The sequence below is a fragment of the Heterodontus francisci genome, chromosome 31, assembly GCF_036365525.1.
Source record: "Heterodontus francisci isolate sHetFra1 chromosome 31, sHetFra1.hap1, whole genome shotgun sequence".
Taxonomy (NCBI): Eukaryota; Metazoa; Chordata; class Chondrichthyes; order Heterodontiformes; family Heterodontidae; genus Heterodontus; species Heterodontus francisci.
The window spans coordinates 63,792,607-63,816,983 of NC_090401.1; the positions used below are offsets into that span (position 1 = coordinate 63,792,607).

The following is a 24,377-nucleotide window of genomic DNA, read 5'->3' on the forward strand; positions in this document are numbered from 1 at the left end:
TCACTCGTATATCTGGGAGATTTTCTGTGTCTTCTTCTGTGAAGCAGGTACAAAGTAACTGTTTAGTGTCTGTGCCATTTCCTCATTCTCCATCACAAACTCTCCTGTCTCCACCTGCAATGGACCCACATTCGTCCTTGCTAATCGTTTCCTTTTCACTTACCGAAAGAAGCTTTTACAGTCAGTCTTTATGTTTCTAGCGAGCTTAGATTCATAATCTCTTTTCTCTTTCTTTATCAGTTTCTTGGTCCTCCTTTGTTGGACGCTAAATTGCTCCCAATCCTCAGGTTTATTACTTTTTCTGGCACTTCCTTTGACCTAATGCAATCCTTAACTTCTTTTGTTAGTCATCGTTGATTCACCTTTCCTGTTGGATTTTTGTGTCTTAGATGAATGCATATTTGTCTATTTATCATTTCTTTCTAAGCTTTGCTCAGTTACTGATTCACAATGAGATATTTTCTGCACTATTCGTGCTGTTACATACTTTTAGAATGCTGGCATAATATGTTGCAATATATTTTGATCAGCCCTTTTTTAAACACAGAAAATGCTGGAAACACTCAGCAGGTCAGGTAGGATCTCTGAAGACAGAAACAGAGTTAACGTTTTAGGTTGATGACCTTTCATCAGGATAGTCTTTACTTTTTAAATATTAACTGTTTTGCACCCAAGAGATCTAAAATGGCCTTTTCACCTTTGTGATAATTCGAAAAATCAGCTGTCCCAGGTCTGCTTTTATTTAATAACCTTGACTCTCTATGTTTCGGTCAGCCAGCGTCTTATCCTATTTTCTGGCCGAGACATCAACTGTACAATTTGTTGCCAGGTCTATCTCTGCTGCTCTTGTGCCAGGCGTTAGACAGGTCACAAGAGCTGTCCGTGATTACTCACCCTCCCTCCCTGATGCCACTCTAGTAGGTGTCAGAGCACCAACACACTGTCCCACTGCATCCACTTTAATTGTTAAATTTGGTACATTTAATGCAGCTTACAGCTCTGAAAAGCAAATCATTTTAAGATTCGAGTCAATAGGAGTCAGAGAAAGATAAAATTCCTAATCTGACCAATTCCTGTAAAGGGGAGGAGTTATTCTGGGGGATGGGAGAACACCACTCGCTCTCAGGAAGAATTGTCCACAGTTTGTTGTGTGCTGGCGTCAGTATCGAAAGAGAGCTAATTTGCTATTTTTTGTGTGAGTGATATGATCTAATTTTCCTGGTAGCTTTTCTGTTCCAGAATTAATTTGTTTTTTTCCCAAACAGATTTGGGATCAAGAATGGCAGAATGTGATTGAATCTGCGGATCCTAGATCTCCCGCAGGCCAGGCTTTAACGAACATATATCAGGATGTTCACATTTTTGTATTAGCCAACATTGTCAGACGGCCTATTGTTGTCATTGTAGGTGAGTTTATAAAGTGAAAGAACAGAAACAAATGAAATTACATTTTAAGCTGGTGTCTTTAAATAACCCCCTCCAACCCTCAGCTCAGACAAAATTCACATTTTTATCTTAATGAAGTTAGTATGCGGTTCTCTCACTGCAGAGCAATTTCTCATCGCTCCTTTCCTGAAGGTGCTGATATCCTGGTAAATTTTTCCACACGTACCCTCTGTTCTCTTGCTCAAGTGCCCATTCTTAAGTGTAAACCTAGACAGCGAGTGTCAGCAAGCTATTTAACCATGAGGATGCAGTAAGCTGAGCCTCACCCTGTCTTCATCCAAAGTCCACGTTAAAGAATCTTCCAGGGACATTGAGGCCAATTGTATCACCTTGACCACTATCCCCACTCGGATCAGCTAATACAACACAGGCCATGGATCAAACAGCAGCCCGTCCAGTTCTATACAGTCTGCTTCCACATAAAGCAGTGCTCTCTCTGCCAAACTATCAGGCTAATGTAGGTATTTATGTCCCTGAGCTTAGGCAGGATCACAGAACATACCATGAGATTCATCTTCATGAAACCGTCAGCTTGCCTTAGTGATTGCACTGTCACCTAAGTCACAACGTCATGGGTTCAAGTCCCACTCCAGAAGCTGCGACATTACCTAGGCTGACAATTCAGTGCAGCATTCGGGGTGTGTTGTGGTGTCAGAGGTGTCATCTTTTGGATGAGAGAATAAATCAATGCCCTGTCTTCCTGGTCAACTGGAATTAAAGATCCCATGGCTCGATTTGAAGAAGAGCAATGGAGTTCTCCCATTGTCCTGCCAATATTCATTCTTCAACCAACAACTTCAAAGCAGGTCACCTGGTCCTTCTATTTTCTTTGTTGTTTGAAGGACCTTGTTGTATGCAAAACACCTACAAAAGTCATGGGATGCTTCAAAGTGCTTCTCAGCCAAAGAACCAGAAAAGCACTATTTAAATCCAAGTTCTCTCCTTCTTTACAAATCTTTAATGACAGAACCAGCCATGCTTAGGTTTAAAACTACTCTCAACCACTAACCCCATGCCTTTCTTATCTAGTCAGTAAAAGCTGGTGCTAAAGGTGTAAAACAAAGGCCAGGAGTTTCCCTGGAGCTGCTCCATTTACAACATTGCTGGAAATTCCATTTACACATGTTAACAGAGTTTACACCGCACTTCGGGCAGAGTGAGAACAGCTACAAGAACATACCTGGCCAAAGCGAATTCTCACACACTGCCATTGGTGAAGCATCTTGCACAATGACCAGGATCAACAGTTTATAACCTGGAATATATTATGTGCAGACTTTAGGCAAGGCCAGGTATCAGGCCAGTTTGAATAGTCTTGATTTGTTATCAAGTGAAGCACAATAGGAATCTGAGGTGATCAAATTTTTCTAGTTCATGGAGATTTAATTATCCTCATTGGGAAAAATTTTCCCAGCCTGGTACGGGGGGGTTCTGGGATGTGTAGGTGAGAAAGTTTTGGAAATTAATGACGTGATCCTGCCCTCTTCTGGCTTTTTTTTTTAGCCATTCATGGGATGTGGGCGTCACTGGCTAGGCCAGCATTTGTTGCCCATCCCTAATTGCCCTATAGTAGGTGGTGGTGAGCTGCCTTCCTGAACCGCTGCAGTCCATGTGGGGTAGGTACACCCACAGTGCGGTTAAGAAGGGAGTTCCAGGATTTTGACCTAGCGACAGTGAATGAACGGTGATATAGTTCCAAGTCAGGATGGTGTGTGGCTTGGAGGGAAACGTGCAGGTGTTGGTGTTCCCATGCATCTGCTGACCTTGTCCTTCAAGGTGGTAGAGGTCACGGGTTTGGAAGGTGCTGTCTAAGGAGCCTTGGTGCGTTGCTGCAGTGCATCTTGTAGATGGTACACACTGCTGCCATTGTGCGTCGGTGGTGGAGGGAGTGAATGTTTGTAGATGGGGTGCCAATCAAGCAGGCTGCTTTGTCCTGCATGGTGTCGAGCTTCTTGAGTGTTGTTGGAGCTGCACTCATCCAGGCAAGTGGAGAGTATTCCATCACACTCCTGACTTGTGCCTTGTAGATGGTGGACAGGCTTTGCGGAGTTAGGAGGGGAGTTACTCGCCGTAGGATTCGTAGCCACTGACCTGCTCTTGTAGCCATGGTATTTATATGGCTACTCCAGTTCAGTTTCTGGTCAATGGTAACCCCCAGGATGTTGATAGTGGGGGATTCAGCGATCGTAATGCCATTGAATTTCAAGGAGAGATTCTCTCTTGTTGGAGGTGAGATTGAAGGCGAGTGAGGATACCCTTTGGATCTGATGGGTAAGTGATTAAGAAGTGGTTGAGGTAGTTAAGAAATCAACTGAGACTGTTTTAACCCTGAATCCTGGATTTCCCAACCAGGGAACATGTTTCCTGAGCTGTCAGCAACTCATCAGGTTCACCAGTGAGTACATGGCAGGAAGAGTTTCTTCAGTGAAACTGACAAGCTGGGAACACTTTGATCAGTGAAACTGAAGAGTTCCTGACATGGCCATTAACAGACTGCTGTTCAAAGCACTTCTTCTCTCAAAGAGTGCTTTCACTGCTTGATAGGTGATTGCCAACTTCTTGGAAGCTACTTCACCTGTCTTGCACTTTGCTCACCTTCAGCTGCACTTCCCTGCTGCCAGCCTTTACCACGGCAAAGGGAGCAGCTTATGCAGTCCCACTTTCCACCTCTGCTGAGAGACAAAAGCAGAAGCCACACCACGGCCAACAGCTCTAGCAAAAGCAGGAACAACACCAGCAGCAGCACCCCCTGCCTTCTCCTCAACCACATGTCCCTACATAGGGCAGACGGGATGAACATCGCGATCCAGCTAGAAGGAAGTGAAACCCCCAACACAGGGTCTGCAGGCTGAGGATCAGCGCTCTTGACCTGTATGAGCGCCAATGCCTCAGGAGACTCAGATCTCGCAGCAGGTCACCGCTGACATCTGCAGCCTCCTAGAACAGGACCTCCTTCGCAGTGGAGCATGTGAGCACACATTACCAGTGGCCGATAAGGTGCCTGTCACTGCGGGGGCCACCATTGCCCTCCTACATCCCTCACCTTCCCAGTTCTCTCCCTCTTGCCAAGTTGTGTGCTATCTTCTACAAGGAATGAAAGCAGAGCGGTGTGAGTGTTTGTTATGATTTGTGTGGAGAAGAAGGAAGGACAGTATTGTGGAGGATGACTACGGGGCATGGGTGCGAGAGGGCAATAGGCTGAGGGTGAGGGTGAGTGTTGGCTGTTCAGATGGGGATGTGAGGTGTGTGGAGAGAGAGGAATGAGTGGAACTGCAAGGTGTATTTTATGAGGAGTGCTGTGCAGGACAATGCTGGGAAGTTCAGAGTCTGGGTCTTGGCACCTGACAGTGTTATGTCACTCACGTACTATCCCTCCTGAGGTCCGGGATCCTCTTGATAAACTGTCTCCAAGATGGACAGAACACACTCCTGCTGCTGACTTCCTCAGCCGCTTCCATCCATGCCTGTTTGATTAGAGAGGTTATCCTCTTTCTCCAGTCCTTGAGAAAGAACATCTCACTGCAGCTCTGAGATCCCACAGCAACACCTCCAACTAAGAGTGAGAGACCCAGGAAGCAGCCTTCCAGGTCTCCTCTCCATTCCTGTGGTTGCTGCAGCCTTAAAAATCCAACTGCTACTGAGCCTTTGTAACCCATACCGTGTAGGAACCCATACCATAACCCACAGCATAGCCCATTCCACAACCCATACCACAACCCATAACGCATATCACAACCCATACCACAATCCATACCACAACCCATACTACAAACCATACCACAACCCATAACCCATACCATAACCTATAACCACAACCCATAATCCATACTATAGCCCATTCCACAACCCATACCACAACCCATACTACAACCCATAACCCATACCACAACCCATACCACAACCCATACCACAACCCATACCACAACCCATACTACAACCCATAACCTATAACCACAACCCATAATCCATACTATAACCCATACCAAACCCATACCATAACCCATACTACAAACCATACCACAACCCATACCACAACCCATAACCCATACCATAACCTATAACCACAACCCATAATCCATACTATAGCCCATTCCACAACCCATACCACAACCCATACCACAACCCATACTACAACCCATAACCCATACCATAACCTATAACCACAACCCATAATCCATACTATAACCCATACCATAACCCATACCATAACCCATACCATAACCCATACCACAACCCATACCACAACCCATACCATAACCCATTCCACAACCCATACCACAACCCATAACGCACATCACAACCCATACCACAACCCATACCACAACCCATACTACAAACCATACCACAACCCATACCACAACCCATACCATGGTCCCTTTAACCAAAAGCCCTTCTTTTGCCAGAATGGATGCATCATCCCACCCGCCTTCCCTAATTGGTCAGGAAGCCTGGAGGCAGGATCATAATCAGTTTGCTCTGGTAAAGAGCAAATGCCAGGCGCGCCATTTAGAGAGTTGGGTTCCCAACCTGAAAATGGTCCCGCAATTCCTGCAGGGACTGAGTTGAGAAGATTCGCCCAATGTTTCACAGCAATGTTAAAACGTCTGTAGTGTAAATAGTCCGTCGATGCTCAAAGCAAAACAGATCAAGACTGGCCCCCATCCACAGAATCCACTCCAGAGTCAAACTACATTTACACAATCGGTGTAACATCATTGCAAAGTGAAATCACTTTGAATTGTTGCAACAGTTGTGATGGAAATACTGCTTAAGACAATTGGAATCCTTAATTCCTGAGCCACTAGTTCCAGCTTCACCAGATTACATTGGCTGATTTTACAAAAGCTATTGAAAGTATTGGTTTTAGATCTAAGCAAGGGGTGTAGAAAAAAGGATGTACTCACAAAAGAAACCTGGTAACCATGGTCACATTGTTAGGAAAAGACCTGGAGCAGAAATCACTTGACAGTCAAATGAAGGGCAAAGGTCTCTAACCATCTCATAGCTTGGAAATGGGCAGGGTCTGAAGATACCCAAGAGATAAAGGAGATAAAATAGGGAAAATTATATAAGTATTAGTTCTGGGTAAGATTACCTGTTGCTATCACTGCTAAAAAGCAGTTACGTTTCATCATGAACTTGTAAACTACAGCAAAGCAGTTTTAAATAGGAGTTAAATCATATCAAATTTTAAGGTTCTTTATTGCCTCTAATGGAATTTTCACTGGGTCTAGTTGTTAAAAAGAGAGAGAGATTATGATAACAGTTTATGCTACTGATGCTTCACGGTACTGGAGTGGGACATTTCCGCACACTTGATGGCCACGTTGTCTGTGGCTTACTGGCAAAACCTTCCAGGGTACAAACTGTGCACATTCCCCTGTTGGAGGGGAAGCTTTGGGGAACTTATCTCAGTTGTTTACAGAGTTTCAGAATTCCCAGGTTTGATGCTTTGCATGTCAAGATCAGCTCAATATCAGAGCTTCAAAATGTATGATTTGGAAACAGATCTGTACATGAATAAAGGAATATAGCAACATTTTAATAATTAACAATATCAGAAAATCAGCAGGGAAGATTAGGCAAAGTTCATGAAGAGGAAGCACACTCTGACTTCATCATGTTTACATTCGGAAAATGGTGACAACCATTTTAGATGAAAACGAGACAGTCATGCAGCATTTATCTTCATATAGTAACACCTATCTCTCTCTGCACACTTCCTATCAATAAAAAAAAACTTGCACTTATATAGCGCCTTTCACACCAAAATGCTTTACAGCCAATGAAATACTTTTGAAGTGCGGTGATGGTTGTAAAGCAAGATGCACGGCAGACAATTTGTGCTCCCACAAATAGCAATGAGATAATGGCCAGATCATCTATTTTTGTGGTGTTGATTAAGGGATAAACAGTGGCCAGGACACTGGGGATACGACCCCTGCTCTTACAGTCATAGGGCTGAATTTTATAAGCTCGCTGCTGTTCTTGGCGAGCAGGGGCTCATTTAAATGGAGGGTACGGAACGTCTGCCCCCATTGACGTAGAGGGGGTAGCCACTCCGTCCCTGGCAGCGCTGTCTGGCGCCATTTGTAAAGGGCTTCAAGTCCTTAGGATAAAATTGAATTTTTAAAGGTACATTTCTGTGCATTCAGGGGTCGTGGTGGGCCGCTCCCACAAGTATTTAATGGGTCCACCTGCCACGACCCCCGACGCCAGAGGCCTCATAAAATTCAGCCCATAGAGTCATTACGGCACAGAAGGAAGCCATTCAGCCCATCGAGTCCATGCCAGCTCTCTGTATAGCAAACCAGTCTGTCCCATTCCCCCACTCTATCCTCATAGCCTATCTATCTCCTATTGCAGTGAATTGGTATCATCCTCACTGTTTGCCACACCTCCAAGTTTGGAATCATCGGCAAAATTTTGAAATTTTTCTCTGTATTCCAATATCCAAGTCATTTATATATATCAGAAAAAGCAGTGGTCCTGGCACTGACTCTTGGGGGACATCAATATCTACCATCCTAACGTCTACCAATGTCTGAAAAACAGTGCTGCGGGATCTTTTACATCCACTTGAGAGGGCTGATGAGGCCTCCGTTTAACATCTCATCTGTGACACAGCAGCTCTGACAATGCAGACAATGAGAGGCAAGAGTGCTATCAACTGAGCCACAGCTGATACCTTGGGGAGAAAAGTCAAAAAGGAATGAAACCAGTCAGACCATCTGGCATCGACCCAGGCACCGGAAACAACCATGGCACATCAGCCGGAAACAACCATCAGCTCCTTACTAACATCTGGGGGCTTGTGCCAAAATTGGAAGAACTGTCCCACAGATTAGTCAAGCCACAGCCTGCCATAGTCATACTCACAGAATCATACCTTACAGACAATGTCCCAGACACCACCATCACCATCCCTGGGTATGTCCTGTCCAACCGGCAGGACAGACCCAACAGAGCTGGCGGTATACAGTCGGGAGGGAGTTGCCCTGGGAGTCCTCAATATTGAGTTTCCTAGCCAATATTTAATCCAATATTTCACCATATTTAATATCATGAAAAAAACACAAATTAGCTGCTGCTTTTCCGACATTACAACAGTGACACTTGAAAAAGTACTTCATTGGTTGTAAAGTGTTTTGAGCTGCTACCTGAGGTTGTGAAAGGTGCTATATAAATGCTAATATTTCTTTCAATTAGTCTAACTATTAAAAGTGGAACCAAACCCTGGTGTATTAATTTCATTATATCAAAGTTATCATCCACGTTATATACAAAAATCTTCAGCTTGTTTCAGTTGATAAAACTTTCACCTTTGAGTCAGAAAGTCGTGGGTTTGAACTCTACACCACGGAGAGAGCACAAAATCTAGTGGATTACTCTGCAGTACTGAGAGTGTGCGGCTCCGTCAGGCATGCTGCTGTTTAGATAAAACATTAGTTTAATGCCTTAGTTCCTTTTATTTTCTGCTGGTTCAGATGGACACTGAAGGCCCCATTGGAACAAGGATCCCCCAGGTATCTATCTCAACCAACATTGCCTAAAACCCTTGTGCTGTTTATGGGATATTGCAGGCACATAATTGTACAATTGCTGCCATGTACTTTAAACAGAATTCATTGGAACATTTCAACACAATATGGCACCATTATTAGAAAGAAAAATGCAATCAGTAAAATATAAGTGATCATGGAATAAAGGGGCAAAATCTTCATAAAAAATAAATTGGGGCCAGAAAATAGTGCAACAAAAGGCATGTCGTCTTTGAATGGAAGCGCTTTGGGACATTTTCCTGTGTTAAAGGTGCTATATAAATGCAAGTCATTGTTGGAGCAGAAAGATGTGTTTCAACATCATTTATGTCATTGCATTATGTGTGTAAGTTAAAAGGTTCATTAACATGGTTTTGATTAAAACATTACATATTGCATACTCAATATCCTTCAACATAAAGAAACATATTTGTACTAATTTCCCATCGCAGCTGTAATATTTATATTACTCCTCTGCTGAGGGAAATTAAAATATATAATAAAACATTTCAAGTCCTATAGGTTGTTATGGAAGTAAAACATTAACATTTCTGGCTGCAATAAGCTTCCATTTGAAGTAACAATTGTGATTTTTTTAAAAACAGGAAATTCAGAAGCAAGTTCTGAAAATGCTTCAGACATGATGATATCGAGGCCTGCTGGGATTTACCTGCCTTTGCACTGGTCTGCTTTACACTGCTACACTTATCCCATCTTGCTCAGCTATGCACATCAATATTTTACACCACTCATCAGCATAAATGATGTCGGACTGGGTAAGATGGAGCATATATTTTTAACTTGTCAATTTCAAGAATATATCAGTTTCCAAGTAGCACACGCTCTCTCATCAAAGATCTGCATCACACTTGGAGCCAAACAGCTTATTAATTAACCTTCCCACAAACAAAGCCATAGCTCTAACCTGTGATGTGGCCTGTAACTAACCTCAGTGTTCATTTCAAGAATGGAGAACAAATAGACGTTCTAGCCTTAAGGGGAAACATAAATACATTTTAGTAGCAGAATTATACGTTAGAGCCAAAGTTCCTGGCTGGAATTTTACACCCCCACCCCCACACAGGAGCGGGCTGGTGACAGGGAGGGGGCATAAAATTGAGTGGGAGGTGGGGGGGCCATTCCCGACGCCTTCCTGCCCCGCTGCAATTTTACCAAGGGCAGCGGCAGCGAGAAACGGCCTGCCTGCCCCAGGCCAGTCAAGGCCCTTTGGCCGATTAACTTTCACTTCAGGGCCTCCTCCCACCACCGCTAGTACTTAACACCAGCTGGAGGGTGCCATAGGCCACACAGAAGGCTGCTAGGTAAAATCTGGCAGCCTCCTTACAGCCTTGGGGGGGGGGGCCTCCTGATCGGTGCCCTGTGCCCCACAGGGGGCCACCCCCCCACACAACTGAACCCCCTTTCTTCGCCGGGGCGCGGCCGATTATCCCCGGCAAGGGCCCATAACTTACCTGTCTTCCTGGGCCGATGCCTATGATCCTGCTGTTGGCTGGATGCAGTCCCAGCAGTGGCCACCGCTCACAGTGGCACTGCTGGAACTGAGCACTACCAGGCCACTGATTGGCTGGCAGCTCCTGGAGGCGGGGCGTCCTGCCTCAGGGAGGTGGAAGTCCTGCCCAAGTCCAATTAAGGGCCTGGGCCATGTAAAATCCTGACGGAGCTCCCAGGTCCAGCAGAGGAGGGCTCACCCCTGACATTTTGGCCAGTGGGTGGGGCCTCTCATCCAACGTAAAATTCCAGGTCTTGGGTCACAATTCCAGTGGTTAAACCTGTGCACTGCCGTCCAGCAATGACCCTGCCATATTTCCTCCAGTACCTCATTACCATGAAGGAAGTCGGTGCAAGTTTACACACCCCGTGGTGGGGAAGGGAAGGGAAGGGAAGGGCAGAGGCAATCCCAGCAACCTTGGTCTCCTGCCTTGGGGGCCAATTTTTATAAATAATCCTTTGTTTTGGGGGTCTGGACCTCACTGGCACTGCTCACAACTTTCTTCTTCTTTGGCCTCCTTGTCTCGGGAGACAATGGGTAAGCGCCTGGAGGTGGTCAGTGGTTTGTGGAGCAGTGCCTGGAGTGGCTATAAAGGCCAATTCTAGAGTGACAGACTCTTCCACAGCTGCTGCAGAAAAAATTGGTTGTCGGGGCTGTTACACAGTTGGCTCTCCCCTTGCGCTTCTTTCTTTCTTCCTGCCACCACAACCACCTCACAACCACCCTGTGGAATATCCTCATGATAATTAAACACTCCAGCAACATTAAACAGTCCATCAGTTTGTATCACCTGACGTTGGACATGCTGAAGGTAAAGACAATAATGGTAGCATTCTGTTCCTTTAATTCTCAGAATCTGTATCATGGTAAGAGACTTTGGACTTAATTTTAACTCCCGAATGGGAACACAACAAAGTGAGCAGTGTGACTGTCTGAATGTGGCAGTCATGGAAGAGGAGATCCTGGGCAGTAGAGGCCTAGCTTTCTTTGTAGAGCCTGGAGGAAGACTCCTGCTCCTAGAAAACTAGAAAGCTTTAAATAAATTGGAACTGAATGGGCCTCCTCTGGCCCTGACTGCTGTTCCTGTCATGTTTTGCCTCATGAGGAAACCAGCACTGCTGCCCCAGTCAATAACATTGATAGAGAACGGTCTGTATTTTTAAAGGAGACCAGCTTCGGGCTTGGGTTTCCACCAGTTGTGACTTGGGAGTGAAGGGAAGTTAAACCCAACCCCAGTATGTGTGGGCAAATAAGAAGGATGAGCAAAGCATTAGTTTATATTATCCACCAGGAATATTAGTTATTTAAAAAAATTGTCCCAAATGTCTTCCTGTTTCAGAAATCAATGCTTTTCCACTGGTAGTACCCAGTAGGGATGGATGTGTAGAGCTACCAATTCGCTTTCTCCTGGATGCTGAAAAAGCTGACAGAAAACAACTGCTGAGCAATTATCTGATTGAGATCTCTGTGCCAGACTGCAACAGTGTGGAATTTGTCAATGCAGTCAGGTGAGTCCCGTCCTCTCATTAACTACCTGAAAAATATGCAACTCGTGGCTATGTCATTCTTATTATCCATGACTCTCCAATTAGCTAATTCACATGCTGAGTTCATGTACCTGCTGACTGGCTGAGTACAATGAAACAATGAGACTCGAGTGATGGGGAAGTGTTTGCTTAACCAGTGTTGCAGATGACACGACTACAAAGAATTCTTCAGAGTGAGGGGAAAAATGCAGAAGCAAGTGCAATGTAAAAAGATAATTAATGCCTTTCTACAGATTCTGTTTAATTTTTAAATGCAAGCTCATTCTTTGCAAGTTTCATTGAGAAAGTGAGTCAGCAGTTGTAACACCTTGTGCTTGATTCAATTCACCGACACATTTGGTTCAGCACAAGATTTTAAATTTTCCCTTCGAAGCAAAAAACAAGCAAACTCGAGAAATTATCATGGCACATTATCATAGAGTCACAGAGTCGTACAGCATAGAAACAGGCCCTTCGGCCCACCGCGTCCATGCCGACCATAATACCTATCTACACTAATCCCACCTACCTGCATTAATTCCATATCCCTCTATGCCTTGCTCATTCAAGTACCTGTCCAGATGCCTCATAAATGTTGCTACTGTTCCTGCCTCCACCACCTCCTCAGGCAGCTCATTCCAGATACCCACTATTCTTTGTGTGAAAAATTTACCCCGTTGATCCCCTTTAAACCTCCTCCCTCTCACCTTAAATCTATGCCCTCTAGTTTTAGTCACCCCTATCATGGGAAACAGACTCTGGCTATCTACCCTATCTATGCCTCTCATAATTTTATATACCTCTATCATGTCCTCTCTCAGCCTCCTTCGCTCCAGGGAAAACAGACCCAGCCTAGCCAATCTCTCTTTATAACTCAAGCCCTCCAAACCAGGCAACATCCTTGTGAATCTTTTCTGCACCCTCTCTAGCTTAATCACATCTTTCCTGTAGTGCGGCGACGAGAACTGCACACAGTACTCCAAATGCGGTCGAACCAACGTTATGTACAACTGTAACATGATGTCCCAACTCTTGTACTCAATGCCTCAGCAGGTGAAGGCAAGCATGCCATACGCCTTCTTCACCACCCTGTCTACCTGTGTTGCCACTTTCAGGGCACTATGTACTTGCACACCAAGGTCTCTCTGCTCAACAACGCTCCCCAGGGCCCTGCCATACACTGTATTTGTCCTGCCCTAGTTTAACTTCCCAAAATGCATCACTACGCACTTGTCTGCGTTAAATTCCATTTGCCAATCCCTTGCCCACTTTCCCAGCTGATCTATATCCTGTTGTAACCTTAGACAACCATCTTCACTGTCCACTATACCACTAATTTTGGCGTCATCTGCAAACTTATTAATCATGCCCCCTACATTCTCATCCAAGTCATTAATATATATGACAAACAACAGAGGACCCAGCACCGATCCCTGCGGCACACCACTGGTCACCGGCCTCCAATCTGAAAAACAACCCTCCACGACCACCCTCTGCCTCCTATCACCAAGCCAATTTTGTATCCAATTGGCTAGCTCACCCTGGATCCCATGTGTTCGAACCTTCCGGACCAGCCTACCATGCAGGAGCTTGTCAAGGGACTTGCTAAAGTCCATATGGACAACGTCCATCGCCCTGCCCTCGTCAATCCTCTTGGTCAACTCCTCAAAAAACTCAATCAAATTCGTGAGACATGATTTCCCACGCACAAAGCCATGCTGACTATCCCTAATCAGACCTTGCCTTTCCAAATGCATATAAATCCTGTCTCTCAGAATCCCTTCCAATAACTTTCCCACCACTGATGTAAGGCTCACTGGCCTGTAGTTCCCTGGCTTATCCCTGCTGCCCTTCTTATATAAAGGCGCAACATTATTTATCCTCCAGTCTTCCGGTACCTCACGTTGGTTCGACCGCATTTGGAGTACTGTGTGCAGTTCTCGTCGCCGCACTACAGGAAAGATGTGATTAAGCTAGAGAGGGTGCAGAAAAGATTCACAACGATGATACAAAAATCTCTGTCAGGGCCCCAGCAATCTCCTCCCTTGCTTCCCATAGCATCCTAGGATACACCTGGTCAGGCCCTGGGGATTTATCCACCTTAATGTGCTTCAAAACCTCCAACACCTCCTCCTTTGTAATGTTGATATGTTCCAGGATATCGCTGTTCCCTCGCCTGAACTCATTAACTTCCATGATCTTCTCCACAGTAAATACAGACGAGAAGTATTCATTTAAGACCTTGCCCATTTCCCGTGGCTCCACACATAGATTACCACACTGATCCTTAAGGGGACCTACTCTCTCCCGAGCTACCCTTTTACTCTTAATATACTTATAGAATCTTTTAGGATTCTCCTTTAACTTATCTGCCAGGGAAATCTCATGGCCCCTTTTCACCCTCCTAATTTCCTCCTTAGGTGTACTCCTACATCCTCGAGGGACTCGCTTGATCCCAGCTGCCTATACCTGACATATGCCTCCTTCTTTGTTCTGACCAGACCCTCAATATCCCTCGTCAACCAAGGTTCCCTAAACTTGCCAGCCTTGCCCTTCCATCTAACAGGAACATGCCGGCCCTGAACTCTTGCTATCTTACTTTTAAAAGCCTCCCACTTGCCAGACGTCCCTTTACCTGTAAACAGCCTCTCCCATTCAACTTTTGAGTGTTCCTGTCTGATGCCATCGAAATTAGCCTTCCCCCAATTTAGGATTTCAACTTGAAGACCAGTCCTATCCTTTTCCATAACTATCTTGAAGCTAATAGAGTTATGGTCACTGGTTCCAAAGTGCTCCCCCACTGACACATCAACCACCTGCCCAGCCTCATTTCCTAAGAGGAGGTCGAGTGTAGCCCCTTCTCTAGTAGGGCCATCCACATACTGCTTCAGAAAACTATCCTGGACACACTTAACAAATTCTTCCCCATCTGATCCCTTAGCACTAAGGCAGTCCCAGTCAATATTAGGGAAGTTAAAATCACCTACTATTACAACCCTATATTTCCTACACCTATCTGTGATTTCCCTACATATATGATCCTCCAATTCCCTCTGACTATTGGGGGGCCTATAGTATAATCCCATCAAAGTGATCACCCCTCTTATTTCTAAGTTCTACCCATATAGCCTCGCTTGACATTCCCCCCGGGATATCCTCTCTACGTACTGCCGTGATGTCCTCCCTAATCAATAGTGCAACTCCCCCTCCTCTCTTACCTCCACCCCTGTCACGCCGGAAGCATCGGTACCCCGGAACATTGAGCTGCCAGTCCTGCCCATCCCTCAACCACGTTTCCGTAATAGCTATAATATCACAATCCCATGTACCGATCCATGCTCTGAGTTCATCTGCCTTACCTGTTAGGCTTCTTGCATTAAAGTAAATGCAGTTTAGCCTACCAGACCTTCCACGCTCTCTGTCCTGCCCCTGCCCGGCCTGCCTACTGGACTTGTTTGCTTTAACCTCTACATTTGCCTCAACTATCTCATCGGAAAGACTACTACTTTGGGTCCCACCCCCCTGCCAGACTAGTTTAAACCCTCCCGAGTAGTACTAGCAAACCTCCCCTTCCAATTCAGATGCAACCTGTCCCTCTTGTACAAGTCACCTCTGTACCAGAAGAGATCCCAATGATCCAAGTAGCTGAAGCCCTCCCGCCTACACCAGCTCTTCAGCCACGCATTCATTTGCCTAATCCTCCTATTGCTACCCTCACTAGCACGTGGCACAGGGAGTAATCCTGAAATTACAACCCTAGAGGTCCTGCTTTTTAACCTTCTGCCTGACTCCCTATATTCACTTTGCAGGACCTCATCTCTCTTCCTGCCTATGTCGTTAGTACCAATATAGACCATGACCTCTGGCTGCTTACCCTCCCTTTTCAGAATGCCATGTGCCCGCTCAGAGACATCCTTGACCCTGGCACCAGGGAGACAACACACCATCCTGGATTCTCGTCGCGGGCGCAGTGGTTAGCACCGCAGCCTCACAGCTCCAGCGACTCGGGTTCAATTCTGGGTACTGCCTGTGCGGAGTTTGCAAGTTCTCCCTGTGACCGCATGGGTTTTCGCCAGGTGCTCCGGTTTCCTCCCACAGCCAAAGAATTGCAGGTTGATAGGTAAATTGGCCGTTATAAATTGCCCCTAGTATAGGTAGGTGGTAGGGGAATTGAGGGAAGGTGGGGATGTGAGAGGGTAATGGGATTAATGTTGGATTAGTATAAATGGGTGGTTGATGGTCAGCACAGACTCGGTGGGCCTAAGGGTCTGTTTCAGTGCTGTATCTCTAAATAAATAAATAAATGCCTATTTGTGCCCCTGACTATGGAGTCCCCTGTCACTACCGCTCGCCTACACTTTGATCTTCCCTGCTGTACAACAGAGCCAGTCGTGGTGCCATTGACCTGGCTGCTGCTGCTGTTTTCCCCTGAGAGACCATCCCCCCCAACAGTATCCAAAACAGCACACTTGTTATTAAGGGGAATAGCCACAGGGGACTCCTGCACTACCTGCCTGCCCCTCCTGGTGGTCACCCATCTGTCTGTCTGAATCATGGCACATTAGCACGTAAGATATACGATAGGACAAAATTTCCTTGAATTGCTTTTCTCCTTCCATGTTCTTGCCCTAAATTGAAGGGATGGGTCATTCACATATTAGGTTAAGACACCCGTGTCTCTAATGATGCAACAGGGGTCCCCACCCAGCAGAGGAAGTGAAATTTCAGACTGGTCCCCCTGCCACTCTGAGAAGGGGTGGCACAGACTGGTGCAAACAACTTGCATTTATATAGCACCTCTAACATAGCAAAACATCCCAAGCTGCTTCACAGGTATTCAACAACAATGGTTTTTAAAAGTTGTTTTGTACAGCTAATTCCAATTCTAATGAGAACAGAATTCCAAGTTGTAATAAAAGGTATGAAGATGCAAGATTGTCTTAATTCAACCAAAGGAAGTGAATAGCAGGAAAGTAAAAGATTGTGGATGATGAGCAGAATAATTAATTCCCTTGTCACTATCAACTCATCTGCCCTCTTTTGAAGACTGAGAAGTAATGTATTGCTTCTGAAAAATTGAAAACCTGAAACTGGTGACTAAGTGGTGAAAATGAAAAATCTGACTGCTCTTGGTATTAGTATTCAGCCGCTCCATGAAGGTTCCAAATTTGCTTAGTGAACAGCAACATTTTGTAGATTTTGGGATCACATCACTGCAGACCAGGGGACAAAATATTGCATAATGCCACGGTTATAAATTTTAGATTAAAGGCAACTTCACTACAAATTTCTTAACGATATTTTTCAGTTCTCAGCTCAGCCCATTGAAGCAGCTGCAAATCTTTCACTTTGTGGAAACAGTATGTCTCATACTGCAGCTAATACAATTTGTTTTGAAATCCCTCAGGTGATTAAATGGGATAGGGTAGAGTGTAAGTAAACTAGAGCACTGAATGTTCTTTTCTTATTTTTTTTTTAGAAGAACATTACAGTGCAGTACAGGCCCTTCGGCCCTCGATGTTGCGCCGACCTGTGAAACCATCTGACCTACACTATTCCATTTTCATCCATATGTCTATCCAATGACCACTTAAATGCCCTTAAAGTTGGCGAGTCTACTACTGTTGCAGGCAGGGCGTTCCACGCCCCTACTACTCTCTGAGTAAAGAAACTACCTCTGACATCTGTCCTATATCTATCACCCCTCAACTTAAAGCTATGTCCCCTCGTGTTTGCCATCACCATCCGAGGAAAAAGACTCTCACTATCCACCCTATCTAACCCTCTGATTATCTTATATGTCTCTATTAAGTCACCTCTCCTCCTCCTTCTCTCCAACGAAAACAACCTCAAGTCCCTCAGCCTTTCCTCGTATGACCTTCCCTCCATACCAGGCAACATTCTAGTAAATCTCCTCTGCACCCTTTCCAAAGCTTCCACATCCTTCCTATAATGCGGTGACCAGAACTGCACGCAATACTCCAGGTGCGGCCTCACCAGAGTTTTGTACAGCTGCAGCATGACCTCATGGCTCCGAAACTCGATCCCCCTACTAATAAAAGCTAACACACCATATGCCTTCTTAACAGCCCTATTAACCTGGGTAGCAACTTTCAGGGATTTATGTACCTGGACACCAAGATCTCTCTGTTCATCTACACTACCAAGAATCTTCCCATTAGCCCAGTACTCTGCATTCCTGTTACTCCTTCCAAAGTGAATCACCTCACACTTTTCCGCATTAAACTCCATTTGCCATCTCTCAGCCCAGCTCTGCAGCCTATCTATGTCCCTCTGTACCCTACAACATCCTTCGGCACTATCCACAACTCCATCGACCTTCGTGTCATCCGCAAATTTACTAACCCACCCTTCTACACCCTCTTCCAGGTCATTTATAAAAATGACAAACAGCAGTGGCCCCAAAACAGATCCTTGCGGTACACCACTAGTAACTAAACTCCAGGATGAACATTTGCCATCAACCACCGCCCTCTGTCTTCTTTCAGCTAGCCAATTTCTGATCCAAAGCTCTAAATCACCTTCAACCCCATACTTCCGTATATTCTGCAATAGCCTACCGTGGGGAACCTTATCAAACGCCTTACTGAAATCCATATACACCACATCCACTGCTTTACCCTCATCCACCTGTTTGGTCACCTTCTCGAAAAACTCAATAAGGTTTGTGAGGCACGACCTACCCGTCACAAAACTGTGCTGACTATCTCTAATGAACTTATTCTTTTCAAGATGATTATAAATCCTGTCTCTTATAACCTTTTCCAACATTTTACCCACATATGAAGTATGTGCAAAGTCCATTGCTGTACCTTATCATTGAAATAGTTTTCATGAAGGCTAAATCCTTCAAAGGCAAAAAATAGAATTATAAATAAATGCAGTTTTTTGTTTCTTTTTGCAGGTTGTTTATAAATCCTTTGCCTGACAACCTCAACTTGGTTCAAGATTATTTCCAGCTGGTTAATCATCAGTACAAATTCTGGCAGGAAAACATGGACAAGGGAAGAAATGATGGGAATGAGGAGGAACTTGCTTTTCTCCCAAACCTATCTATTGTGGGAGACAAATGTTTGACTCATGGTTGCACATACTTTTGCTCAAAATTCACAAAACCATTCTGTCATATGTGTCACAATGCCTTCCAAAATAAAGAAGTCTCTTCAGGGATTAACAATTGTAAACAAAGTGGAAACCAGGGATCTGATGGACATTTGAAGGAGTTACACTCAGAAAGAACAACAATCTTTGGACTGCAAGACATCAGGAATCCTCAATCAGCCCCACCATCATCGCACATTCCTTTCTTCAGTGAGACCAATGCCCTGAAGTGCAAAACATCTCAATGTCCATTCACTGGAAGTGTTGCACAGAACGGACTTTGTCCAAGTTGCTTCCGAGGAAATGACCATTCAGAATATATTCCAGAGGGAGGCATTAATTCTGATCCATGCATTCCAAAGTCAGCAGGTGAATTTGTGGAGGAAAGGATGGACTTGTGGGGAGAAAGGTGCAGCAATTGCAAGCAAGAAATAAGGAAGTTCAATGGTTTGTGTTTCTCTTGCTTAAAGATGATGGATTCTCTTGCAAAGTCACATGTCACAACAGGGCATCTCCGTTCAGAATCACTGCAGGCTGCTTTGGGCAACGTTGGAAGTCATGGAGCAGTCCTTAACCAGGACCAAAGACAGAAGTTCGGTCGGATTAGTGAATCTGGAAAATGCATAACTCCAAACTGTCAGTACTTCGGGACTGGAGAACAGTATGGATTCTGCACCACATGTTTCTTTAAATATGTGGAAGAAGCTGGTGAGTAGTTTGCTTTTTGTAAAGCATGCTTTCAGAAATCATTTACACCATGGCCTAAACTTTTCAAGTTTGTTTCAATTAAAAGAAACCTGGTGCCCATTGGATAATCACATTCCGTGCCTATAATGTGCACTCACAGCAAATGAGGCTCCTCCCCGATTGCAGCTATGCAATAATCTGCCGATAGGTATTTGTGAAATCATTGGCCTGCAAACTTCTTAAATTGTCTATTTCCACCTCATCATCTGACTCTGCCCATCCCTCAGCTCATTTGCTGTTGAAACCCTCATCTGTGCCTTTGTTAGCCTCTTGACTATTCAGCACTGTCCTGGTCAGCTTTCCATCTTCCATCCCTCAAACTTGAGCGCATCCAAAGCTCTGCTGTCCATATCCTAACTCGCACCAAGTGCCGTTCATCCATCATGCCTGTGCTCGCTGACCTACATTGGCTCCTGGTCTAGCAACACCACAATTTTAAAATTCTCATCCTTGTTTTCAAATCCCTCCATGGCCTTGCCTTTCCCTATCTCTGTAATCTCCTCCAGCCCCACAACCCTCTGAGATTTCTCATCCAATTCTGGCATCTGGAGCATCCCTAATTTTAATTGCTGCACCATTAGTGGCCATTCCTTCAGCTGCCTCAGCCCTAAAATCTGGAATTTCCTCTCGGCCTCTCCCCCTCTCTTTCCTCCTTTGAGATGCTTCTTAAAACCTATCTCTTTGACCAAGCTTTCGGTGACCTGCCCTAATATCTTTTTATGTGGCTCAGTGCCAAATTTTGGTTGATAATGCTGCTGTGAGGTGCGTTATGTTACTGGCACTACTTAAATACAAGTTGTTGTTATTTATGCAAAAACACATCCACAGGTAATTAGATAGAGTGAGTCAGTGAATCAGATAATGTCCCTTTTTTTTAAATACAATAAGTTCCAAAAATGTTGAGGATAAACTGAAGTGAAAAATATCTGAATGAAGAATTAATTAGTCATCCTGTATTCCAGTTTAACTGAGATATGTAAGTGAGCATCTATCGACTAAAATAATATTTTCCAGCAGAAAGCACTAGTCATTTTGATTGAATAAAAAATGACAAACAAATTTTATTGAAAGCACTTTGTTACAAGTGTTACTAGAAGCCGAGTCTGTTGGAATGTGAGTTTTGTCTATCAAAGTGCACATGGCAAGAGTTGGGAAAACAAGTCAAAGAAGGAAATTAGATAAACTTGTTTATCAGCGTATGGTATATACAGAGAGAGAGAGAGGCAGAGAGAGAGAGACAGAGGCAGAGAGAGACAAAGAGACAGGGACAGAAACAGGGAGATGGAGAGAGAAAAACAGAGACAGAGAGAGATATACAGAAGAGAGAGAGAGAAAAAGAGAGAGACAAAGAGACAGGGACGGAAACAGAGATGGAGAGAGAAAAACAGACAGAGATATATATACAGAAGAGAGAGAGAGAGAGAGAGAGAGAGAGAAAGAGACAGGGACAGAGAGAGAAAAACCGAGAGGGAGAGAAAGAGAGAATATGACAACAACAACATTCCATTCTTATAGAAAAGCAAAATACTGTGGATGCTGGAAATCTGAAATAACAGAAATACTCAGCACCATCCAGCTGCTCCCATGCCCACATTTCTCTCCTTGGCCTGCTGCAGTGTTCCAGTGAACTTCAACGCAAGCTCAAGGAGCAGCATCTCATCTTCCAACTGGGCACTCTACAGCCTTCTGGACTCAATATTGAGTTCAATAATTTCAGAGCATGACTAGCTTTTCATTTTATTTTATGTTTTAACCATGTGCCTGTCTTAAACTTGTTTTTCACGTTTGTGCTTTTGGACACAGCTGTTCATTATTCTGCTATTAACACTCTCTCTGGGCTCGTGCTTTGACTTTTACTACAGCTATTAGCACTCCCTTTTGCCTTTGTTCCATGACATCTTTGCCATTTAATCTCCCCTGCCTTCTGCCCTATCACACACCTTCCCTTTTGTGCTTCCTCACGCACCCCCTTTCACTTGCTCAAAGCCAATTACATTTCTAACCTTTGACAGTTCTGATGAAAGGTCACAGACCTGAAACATTGGGCTGGATTTTATGGTGGGCAGGAGGGTCCCGTCCACCAACCGATCCCATCTCCGCTGGGCCTGAGGATCCAGACTGGATTTTACAGTCCCCTTAATTGGTCTTCAGCAGTACTTCCACCTCATTGAGGCAGGAAGTCCAGCCTAATGGAGCTGCCAGCTAATCAGCGGGTCAGCAGATCTTAGTCCCAGCAGTGCCACTGGGAGCAGTGGGCACTGCTGAGACAGCAGCCCAGTGTCAGGATGGAGATGATGGACAGCACTGGAGAAGAGATCAGTATTTGGGGCCTCGCTGGGGGCAATCGATCGGCCCAGGCAAGGCAAGGGGGAGGTCGGGGGTGTGTGTTGGGCATTGGGTACAGTTGGGGCTTCAGGGGCGGCCCTCCATGGGGCAGAGGGTGCCCGATTGTGAGGCCCCCCAGGCCACCGGAAGGACGCCTAGTTTTATTAGGCGGCTTTTCTGAAGCCTCAGCCGCCCGCCTGCCAACCGTACAATCCCCGTGACGGCAGGTGGAGGCCCTTAAGTGGCTGTTAATTGGCGCCTAAGGGCCTTGATTGGCCTGGGGCGGGCGGGCGGTTTCTCGCCCGCCGCATAAATTGGCAGCGGAAGCGGGAGCGATCAGGAAGGGCCCCCCCAGCCTCCCACTCCATTTTATACCCCTCCCACCACTGCCCTCGCCACCAGCCCGCTCTTTTGGGGGGTGTAAAATTCCAGCCGTTAACTCTGTTTCTCTCTCCATAGATGCTGCCAGACCTGCTGAGTAATTCCAGCACTTTCTGCTTTTATTTAGCATTCCATTCTTATTGGTTCCATTCTTATCTATCCAATCGGAGCCAGAGAATCACTTTTTTTTCTTTGTTTCATGGGATGTGGGCATCGCTGGCAAGGCCAGCATTTGATGCCCATCCCTAATTGTCCTTCAGAAGGTGGTGGTGAGCTGCCTTCATGAACTTGCAATGACCTTCTCTTCCTGCTCCTGCACCATGATCTCTGGTGACCCCCAATGATCTATCATAGGCCGCCTCCTATTTCTCATCTACGTGCTTGGTGACATCATCGGAAAGCACAGTGTTAGTTTTCACATGTATGCTAATGACACTCAGCTCTGTCTCACCACCACCTCTCTCAACTCCTCCACTGTTGCTAAATTATCAGACTGCTTATCTGACCTCCAGTATTGGAAGAGCAGAAATTTCCTTCAATTAAATATTGGGAAGACTGAAGCTATTGTTTTCGGTCCCTGCTCCAAACTCTCTAGCTACTGACCCCATCCTTCTCCCTGGCAACAGTCTGAGCTTAAGCCTGTTCGCAACTTTGGTGTTACATTTGACCCAGAGATGAGCTTCTGACCTCATATTCACACCATCATAAGACCGTCTATTCCACCTCTGTCACATCACCCGACTTCACCCCTGTCTCAGTTCATCTGCTGCTGAAACCCTCATTCATGCCTTTGTTACCTCTAGACTTGACTATTCCAATGCACTTCTGGCTGGTCGCCCATATTCTACCCTCCATAACCTTGGGATCATCTAAAGCACTGCTGTCCTTATCTTAATTCACACCAAGTTCTGTTTACCCATCACCCCCTGTGCTCGCTGACCTACATTGGCTCCCGGTCAAGCAAAGTCTTGATTTTAACATTCGCATCCTTGTTTTCAAATCTCTCCATGGCCTCACCCCCTATCTATCTCTGTCCCAGTCTCCTCCAGTCCCACAACCCTGTGAGATATCTGCTCTCCTCTAACTCTGGCCTCTTGAGCATCCCCGATTTTAATCGCTGCACCATGGCCGTGTGTTCAGTTGCCTGGGTTCTAAGCTCTGGAATACCCTCCCTAAACCTCCCCACCTCTCTGCCTTGCTTTCCTCCTTTAAGACACTCCATAAAACCTACCTCTTTGACCAAGCTTTTGGTCTTCTCCTTATGTGCCTCGGTGTCATATTTTGTTTTAATGGGTCAATTTATTACTTTAAAAGCGCTATATAAATATGTTGTTGTTGGAAATAGGAATATAGAAAAAATATAACTGAGTTGTGTTGGAAGATGTTTTAAGGCAGGTTGAGGCCTTGGGTGCACGACTCATGGCTGGAAACCTCCGTGAGAATGTGTCCAGTTTGACAACTCGTTTACTAATGAACAAATGTTATATTTTTAAAGACTAGGAATAAGCACATGACAATAAAGCTACAAAACAGTCATGTGAAAATAGCCAGGTATAACATCAATCTCATTTTCATTCCCCTTTTACTTACGGCATGTGTGAACAGGTGATTTATATAAGGGGTTATCTCTGAACTTTTTGTTCCCTTCCCAATGTTGGATGATGGAAGATTTGCAGATGTTTCAATTTGATTTTGATTGAAATTGAAAGATTGGCCACAACAATCTTTTTCAAGCAGATTTCTAAAATGAAGCCCTGAAAAAAATCAAGTCTGTAAAAA

At 45.0% G+C, this 24,377-nt stretch overlaps 1 protein-coding gene across 9 annotated transcripts in view; it reads left to right on the forward strand.

Annotated features, from left to right (window-relative positions):
• Positions 1-24,377, forward strand: part of LOC137347339 (tumor necrosis factor alpha-induced protein 3-like) — a 145,796-nt gene that overhangs the window by 103,128 nt on the left and 18,291 nt on the right. For all 9 annotated transcript variants that reach the window (XM_068011790.1, XM_068011788.1, XM_068011791.1 and 6 more), the window contains 4 exons: positions 1,266-1,407; positions 9,593-9,763; positions 11,837-12,005; positions 18,949-19,853. In XM_068011790.1, the coding sequence (XP_067867891.1) occupies positions 1,266-1,407; positions 9,593-9,763; positions 11,837-12,005; positions 18,949-19,853 (1,387 nt within the window). The remainder of the gene's footprint in view (positions 1-1,265; positions 1,408-9,592; positions 9,764-11,836; positions 12,006-18,948; positions 19,854-24,377) is intronic.